General features: G+C 39.0%; 1 protein-coding gene across 1 annotated transcript in view; it reads right to left on the bottom strand.

Moving 5' to 3' along the window:
- Positions 1-20,855, bottom strand: part of eys (eyes shut homolog) — a gene marked incomplete at both ends in the record, with an annotated part of 188,641 nt that overhangs the window by 42,033 nt on the left and 125,753 nt on the right. The window contains 2 exons of the mRNA XM_079248768.1: positions 2,349-2,457; positions 10,195-10,345. Of these exons, the coding sequence (XP_079104894.1) occupies positions 2,349-2,457; positions 10,195-10,345 (260 nt within the window). The remainder of the gene's footprint in view (positions 1-2,348; positions 2,458-10,194; positions 10,346-20,855) is intronic.

Genomic DNA, 20,855 nt, shown 5'->3' with positions numbered 1-20,855 from the left:
CTCTGCTCACATAAAAAAGGCAGGATTAAATTATTTCCATCCTACCTGAATGACTGACAGATAAGGGCTTTAGTGAAATCTGTTGAGATGTGTCAATTGAGGAGATTCGGCAGTCGAGATTTGGAAACTGACAGAAGCTAATTCATGTCTCTTAAATCCTGTGACCAAAGGTTTGGTACCGTCACATCAAGTTGATTTTATCTCCACGGTATGTGTTAAAATCACAAAATTGCCAACTTGCAAGAGCAGTTTTACCATCTTTGTCTGCATCTATTACTTTCTATTCTTAGAAAAACAGTGGCTTAAAACAGAATTCAAATCTCATAAAGAAATATAAAAAGACCATAAACTACATTTAGAATTGAATGGCAGCAACATGTACTGCTATTAGCAATGGAATGATTCATCTCAGTTTCAGCATGGTACATTCTACTGGGGATGAAATGTGAGTTTTAAGAGATTTGCAAATCATTGCATTGTGTTTTATTGATATTTTACACCGCATTGCAACTTTTTAAAAAATTGAGGTGGTATTTCAATAAAATTGCACTAACACTAAACCTTGATTTGTGTTTCTCATTTACATTTGTACACTGTTGCAATGCCAGCTGGCAGAGGTCATCCAGCAGTCAACCCACTAATTGTAGCATAGCTAGTGCTTCTGTAATTAATGATTGTGTTATGAGGTAAAGAAAAAAAAATGAATACATAAAAATGGGGGAGTGAAAAACATCATGGCATCTCAAATTAGACGACCATAAATCAAAGTGAGGGAGGGGGCAAGCTGAGCCAGTGGGAAGGTTGAGCCTCTCTGTGTCTTTGAATGTGAAAAATGTAACTATTAATTTCATCACAAACATAGGTGCTGTAAATCAAACTAATGAACCAGCTTTGATAATCAAGTCAAATCTATCTGACTGCTACTTTCATGCTGTGACCATCTTAGACAAACTACAACAGGTATGCATCCTGTAATAGCACAAGCAGTCGTCTTTCAACCAGAAGGTTGGAAGATCCATTTCAGGCTTCCCCTGACTACTTGCCGGTTACGACCCTCAATGAAGTTTGTCCAGGGGTAAACGGGGGTGGCAACATTAACAAAAGAATACCACGAAAATGTACAAATGAAGGCTTTATTTTTGGACCTACTAGTCCCTAAACGCATCAAAGGTCAGAAAACAACCAAACAAACCCAATAACAAAAGTGTCCACCAAAGCTGGCACCAACCCAGCAGTAATCGCAAAAGCGTCAATGCAAACACCAAACAGTCAAACTCCTTTGCAGTCACTGAAGGAGTGGCAAGCTGTGGCACCAGGCTCAACCAGAACACAGCTGCCAGGAACGAAGGTTGGTGACAGCCTTTATTCCGGTGCTCTGTAGAAGGTCTGGCCAATCAAGGATAGGTGGGCGTGTGGCGACCTATCAACATCCAGCACACATCAGCCAGGTGTATCAGATCCCCCAGGTGATGCTTGTTGAAATGATGAGCTAGATGACAGGCCATGGGCCGTAACAGTGCCAAAGTGTCCTTGGGCAAGACAATGAAACCCAAGTTGACCCTCAATGTGCCTATCAGGGTATGAGTGTGTGTGTGAATGTACCATGCAGTGTAAAGCACTTTGAGTGGTCAATATGACTGGAAAAGTGCAAGTCCATTTACCATTACCATCCAAGGCCATTCCTGCTTTACATTCATAAAGGAAGTGCTGTAGTAGAGCAGGTTTTTGATAGCATATGGTTAATCTCCTCATTGTGCTGTTGTCATTAGTTCTGTAAGTCACCCATTTGAACGAGGCCACTCTATTGGCATTGTGGCAACGCAAAGGGGTCAGGAGAAAAACAAAACAGAAAACACAGGTTTGTCTCAGCTGCTCAGCATTTGTTGGAACGCATCATCTGTCTAATCAAATAAGTGCAAGTGCTTATTCCCAGGTTTCTCTCTAACATCAAGGCTGCATTTGTACTGCTTACCTCATGATCACCACAAAGAAAGGTAGAATTATTGAGGCAGTCATAACTTGGTTTCACCTCAAATTCAACCGATTCCAGGAAAAAAAAAAGGTGCTGCATACATAAATGGAGTAAAAAATAACTGATCTAAAAACTATGTCTGAAAATAACATTTATAAACAGAGCAGTGCAAAACTGGTCTGACAAATTTCCTTTAATCGCCTACTTGCAAATGCTGGAAGTCAGGTGTGACAACCTATATCATCATTTCAAATTTCATGGTTAACTTTACAGCTAGAGAGAATATGATAGAAAGGACATGATTATAGGATAAAACTAGACTTTTAGGATAATGGTTGGACAAAGGAGCTGGTTTGACTCCAGCAGGTCAGGGTACCTCTGACACGGGGTGTGCCACGAACTCCTCAAGATGCTGAGCTGTGCCATTATCTGCTGCTATTTCAATCATGCACAAGCCTCCTTGTTTGCCGACAGGCAGATTGTATCTGTTGAAAAAGAAGACAGAGTGAGCAGGGCTAGTGAGAAAGAGCCCTCCACAAAATATCTTGACGCTCACAATAAATCCAGTAAAGCATGAAAAATATTCAGATGAAGAGACAGACAGAGCAGTCACAGTAATGAAGCTGCTAATATGACCATTGAGAATATACCATAAACTGACTATGTATACATTACACACTGTTTTATGGGAATTTCTATGCAATGGTAGATTGGTTAAAGGCAATGATGCATTTGTCTCCCTTTCCTATGAGCCAAAACCCAGGAGAGACACCACAAAAAGAAGATATTTTTTAATGTTAGATTTAAATAAGAAGTCAACAAATAGGTTTCTGTTTTGTCTCCCAGTTGTTGCGTTCCTCAGAAAATGTAAAATTTACACTGTAGTATGAAGAATACAATACAGCCAGTAAAGTCAGCCCCATATGCTGAGATACGTAGTCATTACTAGTTTAATTTGCATGATCAAGTTGTAGTGAATGCCATGCATTGTCATGGCAAAGAAAACAGCACAAAGAATAGCAGCAATAATAATAGTAATAATGATAAATAAATAACCATCCACACACACACACACACATACACACACACACACACACACACACACACACACACACACACACACACACACACACACACAATGTGATCCATGGTGTAAGTGCTCATTATGTCACTCAGGATTAATTAATGATAAAAATGAGGGCACAAACTAGATATACATTATAACCCTAATGAGAAGGAAGACAATTTTATCATTTGACCCTTCTGTGTTTCTCTGGGGAAATATGCAATTGCACTAGTCATTAATGTTGCAGCCATAGTGTTAAGTAGCTGGTCTACTTGTGTCATATTCCAGCACAGCAAAGTCAAGCGATTCTTTCTCTCCAATATATCATTGGTTTTATGCTGGCTCCATACAATCAAAGCTTCTTTAGAGGGCTCCACATTATGTAAAAGGTTTTACACTCTGCACTATGCACATAACCCCGATTCTGCTCCCAAGTAATCTTTGATACACTTTGCTTCTTGGGAATATGCCATTTTTTTTAAATATATAAAGCAGTTTATGTTGCTAAACTGCAAATCTGATCAATTCAACCGTTCTGTGCTTGTACCAGTGTTGGTGAAGAGGGAAAGAAATGAACTAAAATGTTTACTTTAATAGCCAGATGGAAACAATGAGGGCAATCGTCCTCCTGCTAATTTGAGACAGCCTTCCAGAATGCCTCCCTAAGGCAATCCCACGCGTGCAACTTCAGGTAGGACTAATTACAGGTATGGAAATCACAAGAGCTCTTTTGTACACATGTACTAACACAGACACGTTTGAGATTAAAAACGTGAAAAGCAACCTAATGTCCGGAGAAGACATCCACTGCCATCCTCAAGGTGCTTGTTGTGTTTCTGAGGTCACTCTTCTTTTGTTAGCATAACAGCACCTGATTACTGAGGGAGTTGAGAAAATTACACTCCCACTGATCTTTATTTTCCAAGGTACAAGAATATAACAAGATCCAAATGAAAAGACTGTGATGATCCAATACCTCAACATGTGTTTTCCTAAAACATGCTGTGGCCAAGTATGAATGTAGAAACCATTGCTGTAGGCGTTTGATGCAGATTTAGGTGCTTCATACAGTGGCTTCTATTTGGCCTGCTAATGCTGCAAAAACTGCCCCAGTGCAACACGGAGAGCATGCTCACCAAGTAAACAGGATGATGTGACTTGATGAGCTCTCGTGAGCAGCTTGAATGCTCCACCCAGCTAATTTGCATAAGCCTTGCTCTAAGGAAGACTATTCATAAAGATTACTATACCATTTTACTTGCTCCACTGGCCTTATGGCTCAAAATAATCACCACCAGATATACAGACACAAGAGCACCACACCTTAATGTTGAAATGAATCAGAGGAAAAATAACTAAAGTTAATGTTATGTAGAGATGCAATAATATGTCATTCTTATTGGGTTCTATTGTAACAGCCACTGCTGGGTCTCATAAGACACACAGAAGTGCAATCCCAACTTGAGGTAAACAAACAAAGACATAAATGTATCATTTTATAATTTTCTCCAAACACAGTCAGACACAACATAAGGTGATCATTTTTACCTACTCAATCATCATTCGTGCATTTGTTCATCTGGCTAATGCTCTAATCATAAGTGATTTGTCATCTGTAACATCCTCATTTAGACTGTGTCTGCTTTGTGACTAATTCAGGGCAAGTGCATTAATGTAACTTTCCAGAGGATCACCAGTGAAATATCACCTGCAATGTTAAGGGACCTTGCAAATGTTTGTAGCACCGCACCTTTACACAAAGGTATTTGTTAAAACCTGAAGCAGGAGTTTGTCTTTAAAATCCTGTTCCAACTTGCCTCCTTCACCACGGTCCCCTTGCAGAAGATTAGCAATGAGGGAGGATCATCATTAAAACATTACTACTACATAAAACATCTGAAAGTATTGGCAACAGATGGCAGTAAAGCATCATGCACCACAGTTGTGCCCTTGCAACAGTTTTTACTGTCTGATGGGCAACATGTGACACCATTTCCCCCCCTCATGCCTTACTTTTCTAACCATATTTAGGATTATTTTGTTTTCTTTTTTAATAATGAAAGATAATATGGAACACAGAGTAGGGAGTACATAATTTGTGAACCACACAGCACCTTAAGAGTCAAGAGACTATTATTTCTGCAAATGGCTCAGCTCAGAAGAGTTTAATTTCTATCTGCAGATAGAGTAACTAGCCTACATATGATACACACACAGAGAAAACAAGTGCCATCTGTTACTGTGATATTAATATTATTGCAACAGGTTGCAGCTCTACATCAGATATGACTGAAAAGACAAACAATAAAGCCCCATATGGTTAATAATCATTAAATGTCATATTCGCAACACCTACCACACAAGACATCAGACAGGATGTTTGTTGGTTTTTCTATGAGTGCAACCAGCCCTGCATGAGACCATCGTCTGCACCTACAGCAGATGCAATGCCAGCTCCGGCTCTGGTGCAGTGACTCTCTCACACTCAACACTGCAGCATTTGCTGCATAATTTGTGCTGTGACTGGCAAGCCTCAATTAATTTGGGCAGCCTGTGTTCTATCATTATATCTCCGGCAATACAATTAGACAGCACACAGCAAGGCTCTTGGCACTGTGGGACCTAACAAAAGAAACTTCAAGTAAGCAGTCGGTGTTGCCAGTTGCCTCCTCTATGAACCTTCCTTTGAATGACTTATAAATACAATATTAAACACGGTGTCATTGATAGCTGGGTTCTGCGTCGGATTTGGCATTTTTCCAGAAAGGGAAACAGAAAGATCCCATTTTTCAAGTGCACATATGGCTGGATGTTCACATAAATGCTACACCATTAATCTCCATGCAATTAAACTCAGTGGGAAAGTGCTAAAGACGTGCCTCTGTGTATTGTTAGTTTATTAGAAAAAAAAAAAGTAATCAGAGGCTGTTCACTAATTACTTTTGCAATTTTACACAGGGATTTATTCACCTGCTTTGGTAGAGGTTACTTTATTTCTGAGTTCTTTATAACATCATCCCCACTCTCACATGTTCTGAGAAGAGCCTAGACAGATGGACACTAAAGAGCCCTCTTAGCTTTTTATTAGAAAGGGTGTTTGACAAGTTGACTCAGGAACAAAAAGGTATTTCTGAACTGAACTGGACTTGGACTCAGAAACCTGAGCTTCTCTGACTTTAATTCAAAGAAGTCAGATGCCTGAGATGTCCTAAAAAGTCTTTTTAGTGTTTTTCGAACAGCACACATCTGTTTTCCTCCTCTTACAGCGGCTGTTGCTAAGCGACATTTCACACCCACGTATGCATTTTTACACCACAATTCGTCAATGGTCAGTGAAAAGAATGCCATTAGATCACTAATTCCACAAGCAATTAAAGCATTTTGCACTAGTCCAAACCAGCTTAACGATAAGATGTTTTGCATTGATCAACTATGTTTTAAAAAAAGACATTCATGTAGAAATAAGAAGAGAAAAGACCAAGAACAACAATATCATGTGGTTAATTATAAATCATTTATCAATTCCTAAACTGTGTGGGCTGCATGGTGGCATAGTGGTTAGCACTGCGGCCTCGCAGCAAGGTCACTGGTTTGAGCCTTGGCTGGGGGAAGATCTGAACAGTGGCCTTTCTGTGTGGAGTTTGCATGTTATAAGCGTGGGTTCTCTCCGGCTTCCTCCCACTGTCCAAAGACATGCATGTAAGGTTAATTGGGCTCCAGCTTCTTGTGGCCCTGAATTGGACTAAGTAGTTAAGAAAATGGATTCCTAAACTGTGCTGCTATATTTAGCTTGTGTAGATTTTTTATTTTTTTTTTTTTTTTTTTAAGAGGCAGCACTTTATTTCAGGAGTTATTGACTTGAGGGAGAGTTTTTGAATTTCCAACACTTTGTAACAGCTGGTAATAAAAACAAGAGAGGACTTTAAATAAAAGCCATTTAGCAAGTACAAATGGTCCAATGAGACTTACAAGAACTCTCCTGTGCTTTTGGAGCTTGAACTGAACTGTGTAAGGAATATAACTTGGAGTATCTTTGCTTCTGTTTCCTCAGTCATCCATTAGTCATAGATTTGGTTGATTGACCTTTGATTTACCCTGTGAATGTGTTACAATGTCCCACAGCAAGACTAAATAAAAAGAAAGTAGCTTTAAAACCAAAATGTGTCCAATACAAAGTCAATACACTACTCTATTAAAGCTGCCACATTTTTCATTTCACAGTTTATTCATGAAAATTCTGCTTCAATCTGTGAATTTCACATTTTACTTCACTAAGTATGAAGACAATTAAGCAACTGAAGTCTGAATGATAAACACACATGTAGTCCATTTCCCATCACATGATGACCAACCAGGCAACAGAAACGCTACTTTCTGTGATCAGGTGTAACACAGCCATTACGTACGTACAGAGAGAACTCGAGTATTTGGGAAAATGTCCGGACGGTACGCTGCAAAAACTGAAATCTAAGTAAGATTAAAAATCTTAAATTGAGTACACATATGCTGTTTTTTTTGTTTTTTTTAAAGGTAAGATAATTCTTAGTTTTTATGCCAGAGAATTCCTCTTGTTTTAAGAGTAATTAAACTCTTTTTGGGAAGTCTTGACAAGCCAAATTTTCTTGTTCTGTTGGCAGATAATTTATTTCATTTTAAGCAACATTTACCTAATTTTTGTATATTTTTTCCTCCTTTTTTAAGTGTGAGTTTTTGCAGTTTATAGGCAGATCCTCATGCACTGCTCTTGTTGATGTTAAATATTTCCTGAATTTTACCAAATAACACAATGGTCCCTAAAGACATGGACATCAAAAGTAATTGAGGTAGAAGACACAAAATCCTCAGTGATAAAAACAAACATCTGCAAAGAAAGAACTGCAGCTCTGACTAGAGACGCATGAGGACGGGTGAATAATCCCGTACATCAGGGACCCACATGTGAGGGAAGAATGAAAGAAGGGTGATGCAGCAGAAAGCTGTGTATCAACCTCATTGATCTTTGACTCTGTGTGAATAGAAATTACTCCAACTGTGAATGTCAAGCACCACAGGCTTCAAGCAATAATGGACGTAGCCTCACAAATGACCAGGGGAGCGTTTGGAGTCTGCTACTCTGGAAATCTAACCGTAGCGGCATTGCCTCCAAATGTCCCCTAAGGAAAACTTCCCAACATCAAAAAGCAAGCCAACAGCAAACATGTCCTCCCCAAATGAAAAATGACATACTCACCCCCCATCCTCCACACACACACACACACACACACACACACACACACACACACACACACACACACACACACACACACACACACACACACACACACACACACACACACTCTCCTCTCTGTGAATTGATATGACAGCGCAGGGCACTTGAGTAGCACCCTTTTTACTTGCCAACTTCAGTTGTATTGAAGTGTTACAGTACAACTCATCTTTGCTTGAAATGAAAAGAATTAAAATCTAGAGAGGGAAAAAAAAAAACTATGCAAAGTTGCTGTGTGGTGGGAATGTTTTCCATCTGTTATCAGCCTGCTTGTCTGTTGCCAGCCATTTTGCTGGGCAGCATGACTATTATATTCAGACAATCTGCATATCTGTTGATGTCGTTCTTGAATGAATTTTAGTTATAATATTCCACTTTCTTGAAACAAAGAATCCTAGACACATAGATTGCAGTTTTAGACAAATTCTAAAACCAAGGAGGCACCTCTGTTTCATTTTAAAGAGAGGTCTGCACAGTACATTTCATCTTTATGGGAGCTTGTTCTGATTCTTTTAGTGTGCTCTTGCTCTGTGAAGCGAAAACATGAATAATTTGATTATATTTAGGGTTGCAGCAGGATGTTAAACGTCTGATTTAATATCCACAAATGTGTTTTATGTATTTGTGAGAAGGATTATTAACGTGGAGTGGGTAAAGTCTAGCTTTGAAACAGGCCTAAAAAAAAAACCAAACAAATGAAAAAAAAAGTCTTTACATGTTTTGCATGATGTTTAGGTTTGACTTACTGTTCAAGATGTAACACTTTTTTCACACTGGAATCATGTAACAATATGAATATATGAGGGTAACAGAAAGGAATTTTAATGGTGTTTAAACAAACCCTTAGGTACGCGACAATTATGTAAATATCGTGCATGAAAGCAAGTTTTGATAAACATCAGAAAATAAGGTGCTACTTTTTTCTGATAATACAATCCAGAATTTTGCAGGCGTGCCATTTCATCGCTTCATGTTAACAGTGCTGCATCACTGCAGCTAAAAGTCTGCTCTGTGTGTAGCACGGACAAGTGCTTTAACAGTATTTTCTGAAAGGAAAATGTTTTCTATTTCTGCTGCTCTGTTTGATTATAGGATCTTGGATTATTTATGGTTAAATACAGCTACTGCCTTGCACCACATATATGCTGACAACTGCAAGTTAAGGTGGCTTTATTCAGTGTTGCCATCCATCATCCAATGAGAGTAGGTATTCAGTGCTCAAACATGACTTGGTGATGTCATACATCAATTTGCATATGAATCAAACTGCTGAACTGATCAAGAATAAATAGAGGCACGACTCTGCAGAAGGCCCTCTCTGATTGCTCCCACTGGCTCACTCAGCCTCACAGTGAAGAGCTTTTTCATCCTATGTGTGCACTATGGAGACTGAAGATCAGCCGCGCATGGAGAAGCATTGTTTATCAGACCTATTTTGAACAGAAAAACAAGTAGCGCTAATGAATGTGGATCAAGCTTGACATTTGGTGCTAAAGCTTGCCAAATGTTTACGGGCCAAATGATTTCAATGATAATCTGAAAGTGTCGCTCCATTTCTTCCATAAGACTTTCATTACATATGAGGCAGAGGGGTTTATAAGATTGCTAAATTAAAGGTGTAGTGTGTGTGTAACAGTTACTCTGACTGTTGTTTTTATCTCTTGCAACATTTTACATGCAGCAACTGTAATGGTTTTCCTGGTGGAAAGATGCCATAAATGGCAACATTATTCAGATATCTCACATAATAAAACTTCAACTGAAATCTTTTCATTAAAACAACAAAAAAGTGACATAAAAGTATTAAAGTATTCACTTCAAAAACGTATTCTCATATTGGAGAAATAACTAGTTAACGAAATATTAGGGGACAGGAAAGGCATAACGTACCGGATTGTTATTTGCATCCACTTGTTATTATTGATGCTCTGGCCTGCAGCTGCATTCAAAATGCGAGCGCCACCACAACCAATTTTAGCAACAGGGCTTCCATCTTGCAGGAAAACATGGAGGAACTGATCCCCAAAGTTCTGCTCTTGGGCTGAAATGGAAACAAGACAAATGTGGTTAGAACAGAGTTTCCTTTTCTATATGACCAAGTGCAACGCATTATGCACGCCACAATACATACCGAAAGGCAGACAATAAGTTCTCTCTCTGAGTCAGACTGAAAAATGCTTCTACAAGAAAATGTGTAGCACAACAAAAATAAAATCTAAGAGATGTTGCCTTTAATGTACGCAAACGTGGACCTAGAGTTGTCATCATGGCCTACAAATCTCAATTAATCAGTCATGCCACGCAGCAACTGCAAATGCTTTACGTATAGCACCAGTGTCAGCCAATAGGACTCAGACAGAGTTAAACACAAGGTCATACCTGCTGTGATCAATACTGAGCACATGAAAACCTGAGGGAGGGCTCCTTTCTGCTAACAAATGTCATTTCACAGCCAATAGGTTTGCCTCTCTTCAGATAGAAGCTTATCAAAAATCATTCACATTGGTGTGACCTCAACAATAAACATACAGACAGCAACAGTGCAATGTTTCCTCCATCTAAGAATAATTTATAATATATGAGCCAGACCTGATAAACTGTAAAAGGTTAAGAGCTTGAAGCAGAGGCTCTGGCTGGATGCAACACTATGCTGTGCTTATTTCCTTAAGGATTTATACATACTTGCAATAAACAAATAAGCAGATTGCAATCTAGCCAAAGTGCAGAGAGAGCTCATTTGTTAAAGTAAAACCAAAAACAAACAAAAAACAAAACAAAAAAAAAGAAAAGAAAGGAAAATAACCATCAATTCTTTGTGTTGAATATGCCTACCTGAACTCCAAGAGGAAACAGTGGAGGAAAAAGAGGAGTGATCTCATGAAAAGGTGCAGAGAAGTCCTTGACATATCAACAACCTTTTCATAATCCAAGCAATATCGTTTCAATGAGCTTTTAGTATAAAACACTTATGTGTGAAGACTGCACCAACATGAGCTGAATCCTCCTGGTGAATTACACCGCCACAAATACAGTCTCAGTGGTAGATTCTTACTACCCTTATGCTAAAGAAAAGGCATTCATGGGAGTCACATGACAAGTGGAATGCAAACACTTTATTCCAAACTAGTCTTTTGACCAGCTTTGCAGAGCCTCAAAGGAAACTGCGTGGAAACTATGGCTGTGTGTCTCACATTCCCCAATACCATGACCTCTACTGCAAAACAGACGTATGAGCTGAGCATCATGGCAATATGGGATCATTGGGAAGGCCAGAAACTCTCTCTGTTGTTTCAGCTGTGTGGCAGGATGCTGTTACTAACTATGTCACTTTCCCCACATTATATCACCCCACTCCAGTGCATCATATCATAACAGGAGTTTCGTGCAAGTGAGACAGTGCAGTGGGGGAGAAGCAGACAGCCGCAGCAGCATTAATCCTCCCTCACAGGCTACTTTTTTTTTGTGGGGGGTGGGCAGGCGGAGTGCACACCAGCGCCGCACTGCTGTCTTAAAAGCTGTGAGCAAAGGGATGGCAGCATTAGAGTCTGCCACTCTTGTCCCACGGTGAGGAAAGACATTGTTGCAGTGAAGGAGACGGAGAAACAATGCTGCCCTGTTAGAGGGAGACCTTAAATGTTCCACCATAGGACACATTTCTGCTGAAGTACAGAACGTGACATGGGACTGCTAATCCAAAAAGGAGCAACCGAGGAGGCGCAGAGTTGACCTCTTTGATTTTCCAATGACAATGGTGACTGGGACATATCTCTCAGAAACGGCACCTGATGTGGCAAACTGAAGTAGGACAGAGGTGTGTGGGCTGAGAGACAGTTTAGTGTCTTGGCAACGTGTGTGGGAAAAATCTCACTTAAGTGCTGTAATGGCATGGGTGAAGGATTTAGACACCAGGAAGGGGTGCAGAAGCTGAGCTTGTTGTTTCAAGGCTGTGTGGTAACCGATATGAAAAACTCTGAACCAGTCCTCGAGGGTAAGAAGGGCATCAAGAAAATCCCCATCTCTTTGTTGGAGGGAGGCTATGCTTAGCTTAATATGCTGCACTCTGATAATGCATTTTCTAAGCCGACTTGGAAGTCTTTCTTGTCATAAGACTCAACAGGGAAGCACTAAGCAGTGCCATATTACCAACTGCTGTTTCAGAATGGGTCACAGGAGGAATATCCGATTCAGATAATCCAGTGTTTTGTTCTGCTGAAGGGCAGGACTCCTCGCCCTCTGACACATATCAGTAGGTAGCCAAGGAATTATTTAGCGGTGTGAAATATTCATTTAAATATTAGGTTTCTCTGTTCTACAGGGACCAGCATAATATAACAGTTCTCCTGTTAACGACCACGCATATAAGTCCTTTCTAAACATTAAATACACACACATCTTAGTTTTCTTCTCTTTTTTTGCTTTAGTATGTCCAACATTTATTTAATGTGGAAGATCTCATTATCTTATCTCATCTCCAAATTAAAGGAGCAAGTGCTGTAAAGACTGTTGCATGTGGTTAAAAACTCTTTGGACGGCTTGCTCAGTTTACAGGTTGGTACAAATATTCAATTTTTCAATTCTTTGGTTAGGTTAGAGGTTAGGTTACAATATAACCACATGGCTTGTTAAGAATTTCTCATCTTTAGCTTATATATATATATATCTTATATTCCATGCGTTCATACAACCACAAAATGTCACAACAGTTGTGATAATTGTCTCACTGATTTTCATCTTCAGTAGAACAGAAAAGGTGTCTTAAGGAAATCATGCCGTGGTAATGACATTTCCATATTTATGATTAAGTAGTTTATCTCACTATTTATCTTTAATTTGTCAACTTTAATGTAGTTTCTTACCTACAAAGCTGTTATGGTACACCAGTAAAGTTCATAATGTGGCTGTGTTTTCTCAAGAAAGGGAAATCTCCCCTCAGCTGCAGTTGGTGGATTTCTTGTCAGTAAACTTGAGTGCTAATTTTGAAAAACACCTTCTGGTTAGTTAAAAGAATGTTTTTCCTTCATAGGAAATCACATTAAGATTCTTCTTTGAATATTAGCTATATTTGTTTGTTTTTTCATATTTATATTGTCTAAATCAAAATACTGCATCAAGTTTTAATATGACTTGAAATGAAAAGACCATGAACATTTTATTTCAATTAAATTTTTTAGATTTTTCATACTATATTCAAAGTGAATATCTGATGTAAAATCAACTAATTCAATCATTTGTACACATCTACTACATTCAATGTTCCTGTTCAGTAAAGTCATCCGTGGTGTTGGCTTACTATTTATTTTGTTATACCTTTGGCAGTTTCTTGTTTTTTGCTTTTAGTTCACAGCATGAAATTAAATTATCTAGTGATTCCTGCTAATTCAAAGAAATAAGGCACCGAATTGCAACTCTGTCTTCACCGTTGCATACAAATAAGAAAATTAAGGGAGATAGGAAGAAAAAAAAACTCTAGCCTTAAAGAAAAAAAAGCTCAAGGATGAAATGTGCATTAAATGGTATCTTGTGATGCAAAAATCATGAGTTTATAGGGATCATTTTAGTAATGCACAGCCTTAAGGAAATTTAACATAAAAAATCTGAACTGGAATGAAAAACTGAAACCAGCAGAGTTTAAAGGTTGCTTCTAATGATAATTGTATCACTATAAAATAAAAAAAAAAAGTATAATTCTGATGTGCATAATGCTGCTAGGAGTAAAGACGAAAGGAATGAATTCAAATTGGATACATATTGGAAAAGACCAAAATGTGTCAGTCCTGGAGTTTTCTATCTGATATGAACCAATGAGAGACCAAGATGGTGAAACCGTTCATGTGACAATCCATTTCACCACAACACTGAAGTCTAACAGTTTCATTTGTTTTTCCTGACATAACAAAACAAATGACATCTTGTGGTAAATTGCCTTAAAACACTGCAGACAAACTAATTAGCACGTACAACAATTAAAACTTGATTGTTTGGATAATAGCAATGCTAAAAACAACCACGCTGCTCGTATAATTTCCAAAATACAAATCTAGAAAAACAAAAACTACACAGAAGCAACTTCCTAAAAAAAACAAAACAATCCCTTGTCTCTTCGTGCCGCAGTTGCTTCCAAGTGGCGTCATTACTCATTTGCTGACAAACGTTATTTACTACCCCCGTCAATGTTGCCCCATCTTTTATTGTTCTATTTTTCTTCCGTAAGAATATTGTTTTGTGCCATCCCCATGGCCCTGTTACCGTGCGCTGAACCTAACGGAGCGTTCATCCTTTTGTCAGAGTCTGTCACCTGTTCTCTGTCCTCCTCTCTCCCTCTGTCTCAGCCCACCTCCTCCTATTTCTCCTCTTGAGCTGACAATTGAAGTCCAGGGGGAGACTCACAGGTTTGCTTTGCATTGGGGAGAGATGTGAAAAGGGGAGAGGAGGAAAAAGCGGCAGGTCTGGGAAAGAGATTCTCCGCATCTCAATGTACATCTTTTGGTTTTCTTCTGATTAACTTTTGCTGTTTGATCTCAGGAGTTTTCTTTCCAGTTCCCATCTTCTGATGTAAAAAGGAAAAAAAAAAAGATGGTGCTCCATAAGCCAGGAAGCATTACTAGATAAAAGGCACTGTGCCAGCCATGTATGCTTTCTGAACATTCATCTCATTTCGTGACAAGGCTCATACTCTGTTTCCCTGCCGCCACACTTAGTGACAATGAATTTACTGTAAATATTATAGAGAACAGACTCATTCAACAGAGCCAACCAGAGTAAAAATATGACTTTGTTTGGTAATTTACAGCAGCGTTCACATGTAATCTTATGTAAAAGGAAAGCTGGTTCGGGATGAGAATGGCATCAAGTCGACGCAGCAGTGAATTTTTCAAACTGATCTGTAGTGGAAATCTGAAAAAGGCTCAGGAATGCAGCGACTGAAGATCCACACGGCGAGATAACTGGTGGCAGTGAATGTATGAGACAACTTATGATAGACAGGAGGTGAAACAATTTTGCTGGCTTGACATTAAGGATCAAGTCATGTCTGACACATAAAGATGTGACTCAGTGTGATTTTCCTCTAGCTAGTTCCATATCTTGTCTGGGGGAGTTATTAAAAATATGAGTCACATCATCTTATTTATGGATCTGAAATAGACCTACATTTTAGAAAATAAAAACATGTCACATAACAAACTACAAATATCTTAGCAATAATATAACTGTTTCTTGTTTGCTTCCATGACAGGGGGTGAAAGATTAAATGAAAGGTCCCTACGCTTGCATTTATTTATTTATTTGCTAAAAACAAATCTGAAAACAAGCACTAAACACAGTGCTTTGCAATTATTCTGCTGTTCTGTTGTGAGACAGTGTTTCCTGAGTAATGGACTCCACACTTTCCACGTCTCAAACTGCTCACTTCGGAAAAAAAACCAACAACAAATCCTAACAATTAAAAATGGTCACACTTATTTGGCACCATTATGTTTGAAAAAAACAGAGTTTGTGCTATTTTATTGAATGGGAAAAAAAACAAAACAAAGAAAAAATAGGTGCATCTAAGTGACATTGTGCAATCACTTTTCAGACTGAAATAACTTTGATTAGTTGCATTTTTTTTTCTTTTAGACAGGATGCATCATATTTGTCCTAAAAGCAATATCACTATTTTCTACATTTATTCAAGGTTTAACTGACGGACCTTTCAAGCAGAGCAACCTCATTCAAGCACCCATTTAGAGTTCTACAAGCTGACTAATTAATAGTACTTTAAACACAAAGATTTAAGCCTTGGTGGAACAGCAAAGCAGCCATCATGGGAGGGCGATATCAGCCCAGAGAAAGAAAAGTCAATCTATGAATGCTCTTAAGAGTAATTTGGCCATTTTGTGGGATTTTTTAAACACACTTCAGCATTACATTATTAAAGGAATCTAGAAACTTGCAAAGGAAGCTGGTAAGCTCTCAAATACACACGGTATTAAAATGCAGATTATGCAATTAAATGAGCTAAATGTACAAAACATTAGGTTTTGCTTTCAGTGGGGGCGTTTTAAACCTTCTCCACGAGGGTCATCACAATTACTGAAATGAGAAAATCCACATGTTGATTGAAAGGGAGAAGGTTAACCTTGGGGTACGCTGTAATGTTTAGCGGGTCTGGAAAATACAGTAGCTGAAAGGCTACGAACTTCCAGACAATGTCACAGATAAGAGGTTGATCCAGGCCATAGCTGCAAGATGAATGTTGTGATGTCTGTGCCTAGCCTCCGTGGAATAAATCACCTCTGATTACCACACAATGCATAGTGGTTACACTTCACTTGGACTTGCACCTGACTCGTGTAACACGGAAACAACGGTTGCCTCGCAAAAAATCAAGGTGCCTGCAGTTTTTAGAGCGAAGAGCTGCAATTATGGTCCAGTGAGACACACGCTTGGATGTTTTTTGGAGTTATTAGAGGACCTATAGCTCAAGGCCATGCGTTCAGTGGCCTCACCCCAAAGCTGGCTAATACTTAATTTATGCATTAATGCTTAAAACAGATGTGTAATAAAGGCCGAACTGGATAAATGAAGCATACTTCTCATGGCTCAGCTTTCTCAACCCCTCCCACCAAGAAAAACTATCACAAATCTACTGACTCCTCTCCTCCCAAAACAATACTCTATTGTTAGGATGGTCTACTCAGGGGCTGTCTGGCCTACCTATCCCAATCTTCTTTTTTAACAAAGAGGAGCATGTATGTGTGTGCAGGTGTGGGAACAAAAGAGCTGGCAGGAAGCAGACATACAATGTAGAGCTAAAGGTTGATGTAAAGGGTGAGTGCAATCCTATCACCAATGGTGTGAGTGAGTGACTCTTGAGTATTCCTTTGTTTGCTTCTAGGTTATAGCTCAATCATCCGCTGTGAAACATCTGAAAAGCCTCCTAACTGCCCACAAAGCAAGACTATCTGTTGTCCTTCACCACAGTATCTCTTAATGACAAGATACCTTATCTAGCTTGAACACTTTAATGTTCAAGCCTCTCTAGTTAATATAAATGCTTGGAAAAACAACATATGTTTTCCAACATTTAAAAGAGAAGCAGTAGATGAGTTATGCTGGTTGTCTTCCCAAAATGTTTGTTAATATTTGGGATTATGAGAACAGTATCTTTATAACACTTTCTCTTTGTTCAATAGCCATTTACTTTGTGAATATGATAAACTGGAATCAAATCAAGGATCATATTCAGTTCCTCTGCACTGTATGAGGAGTGAAACTAAGGTGGATTCACATCAGGATAGTCCGCTAGACTCGGTCCGATTGGGGACTCGGCTCAGTTGGGGGCGGGGTGTATCTATTACAGTCTATCCCATCAGTCTTTGGGCAGAAAGCAGGGTACACCCTGGACAGCTTGCCAGTCCATCACAGGGCCACACAGAGACAAACAACCACTCACACTCACTCCTATGGGAAATTTAGAGTAACCAATTGACCTAGCATGCATGTTTTTGGACGGTGGGAAGAAGCCGGCGTACCCAGAGAGAATGAACGGGGAGAACATAAAAACTCCACACAGAAAGGCCACTGACCAAGGATTGAACTAGCGACCTTCTTGCTGTGAGGCCACAGTGCTAACCACCATGCCACAGTGCAGCCCCCGGCACTGCACTAGTATTCAGCAAAAAAGAGGACAACACTGGCGTGAAAAGCACAAAACTATTGCTGTTTTGGTTTTTTAAATTTTGTCTTATACAAGTATACTGCAGAAATAGATGCAACAATGGATGTGGTATGAAAAACAGACGAGGCAGAGGACTCTTAATGCGATCGCTATGTATTTACCCACAATGCAATGCTATTTAAAATGCAGAAAGTGACTTTTTTTTGTAGTCCGCTTCCTGTATGTGGTCCGCTTGAAACGGGCCAAGACCTGCGTTGGTAGGCGGACCAAGTCCACTTCTTTAGTCTGAATCAGAATTTGTTTGGTGCATTCAGCTCCCCAAACGAAGCGGACTTTCTGAGCAAACAAACTTGAATTCAAATCAAAAAGGCTGATATGAATGTGCCCTAAAAGATTGAGTGATGGTACGCAGTACCAGGAAGATGGAACAACTATACCTGCTATAAAGCCCTCACTAAGAACCAGTCACGGCCACACTAAAACAGATCTGCAACATGGAGTCTTTAAAACTACATTGTCTGTTCAAAAAGTCATTTGAACTAATTCTGAATTGTTTCTGAACTGTCATTGCTGTGTTTTACCCATGCTGGACGTGCATCTCCCTCTCTTCCTCAAAGCCCTCTTGCCCTGCTTCTCTCCCCCTTCCCTCACACAGAACCTGGTGGTCTCCTCTATGCCCAGTCTTTGATAAGAGAACCAAAAGTGTACCACATGCTTAATGCCTTTACATTTGTTGCAAAGTGCTCCAAATAAAATCAGTAGGAGAGTAAGTGGTTGTGTTTTGTGTTTTTAGTTTTTTTAATTTTCAATTTTTTAAATGAAACAGACCAGCTTGGAAAAGAAATTGTTTTCTGACCAAATTTAACTGCATGCACATCTTCTTTTGAAACAGTGGTAGCTATGGAGATTGCTGCATTTGATTTAATACTCTGGAGCTGGTTCAGAAACGGCAAAAAAAGGGGTAATTCCAATTTCAGTTTTTGCTCATGACAATCATGATCTGTTCTTAGAGACTTGTATTCTAGATGTTTATCAATCTTTCAATTCAAAGAAATCGCTTACCATATTGTCGAGTGCTTAAGGCAAGAATTTAAAACAATTTTCGCTCCTGACTAACACTGTGTTTTAAGGCTATTAATTGCAAAGAGAAGCTTATTTCAACTAACAATAACTATAATGTCTGCCTGGCGCCACACAGAACATGCACTGTGATGAGCAGTAAATTGTACTAGCTAGCACATTCTCTCCTGGTATTGCTATCACAGGGTTATTAGTCAACTGACTGACCCACGTCATCCACGCTAACATAGCTTCACTAATCCGACAGTTTAGTGCTGCTGCTGCATCTAATGCAAGGACACATACATGGCATTATCTAATGTGTAAACTTCCTACCTTGATACCCTGATCTGTGCTGATCAGATGGCACAGATTGGCAGAGATAAATATAAAGAAATGGGGATAAAAAAAAGAGGGACATTGAGAAATAATTTAGTTTGAAACCCAACCTGATCTTCTTTGGTCAGGTTTACAGAAAACACGAGCTCGCTTTAAAAAGTCTGCTGTTACATGAATTTTTAAAAAGCAACTAAAATTACACCATGACTCAGCAAGCTGCTCTGAAATTATTACTTTCTCATCATATTTACACTCTTCCATCAGGGACGGACTGGCCATCAGACACACTGGGCACTTTCCTGGTGGGCCGATGTGTTTTCTTATGCTCATACACATTTATTGGTTTGACTGGTACATAAAAGACAGAAGACTGGCGGCCCAACTAACAATGGGTGGGCCCACTTAGATGTTTAAACATTTTCTCTTTACCCCTGTGGTTCCTGTGCCTGAATAATTCATCCATCCAAGTAGTCATCACAGAACTTTCTTCATTGACCATCAGCCCATGAAACACATTTGATCTGCAGCTCATTGGGTTTTTTTTTTTTAAACTGACAGCAGACTGAACCAACAGGATACTTTAAACCCTGTTTGGCTCTGTGCCAGGGGATGCAGCTATGAATGTCAGAACCGAGGAGGGAAAACAGGAAAGACGCACAGAAATACTGCACTATAAAAGAAAAACAGAAAGAAAAGTCACTGTCAATTGTCCAAAGATGATCACACAGCAGGATCTTCATCAACTACCTTGGATGATGGTGATGATGGTCGAAGCTTTGGTAATCTGTACATAACGAAGGTTCTGTTCCACTTAGCTGGAAACACACTAGCTGTTTACAAAGTTATGATGTACTTATGATAACACAAAGTTAAAACAGCCGTTTTATTGTTGCATTGTTTTCCTGTTACATTTATTAAATTAGTTGGTGACATCAGTGTTTCCAGCAGGAGAACAGCTGGTTAACTGATTGTGTTCACTGGATAAAACAGTAGATCTTAAACTAATTTCTTTTGTTTTCCTGAGCTAAATCATGTCATTGAAAGTCAGAATGTTATTTTTAAATATCACTCATCATCATCATTCACCTTTTTTAATTTTCTCTATTAACCTCTTTGTTGTTGGTTCAACTTCTTATGGGTGAAAATGTGTTGGAGGCAGCTTGTGTTGGTGTTCATGTACAAAATATAAGATTGTCCATATATTTCTACTAATGTCTACATACAAGGCGGAGGAAAGTAGTAGGAAAAGGAGGATGAGGATGATAATAATAACTAAACTGCTGGTCATAATTTCTTTTCCAGTTAAAATGTTCAGTAACTAATTCTCATTTACAAACATGATTCGATCTCCATTCAGACTTTAGTGTAACCTGGTAGAGATATGTAACATCTACTAGCAGCAGACACATACACACTGTTCCTACATTGTATCAAATAACTTTTTCACCTGTTCCATTATGTCTCATATCTGTTCTTTCTATTTTTTTTCTCC

The sequence above is a fragment of the Telmatherina bonti genome (assembly GCF_933228915.1).
Source record: "Telmatherina bonti genome assembly, chromosome: 11".
NCBI lineage: Eukaryota > Metazoa > Chordata > Actinopteri > Atheriniformes > Telmatherinidae > Telmatherina > Telmatherina bonti.
The sequence above is the reverse complement of the archived record's forward strand: the minus strand, read 5'-3'. Positions and strand labels throughout refer to the sequence as shown.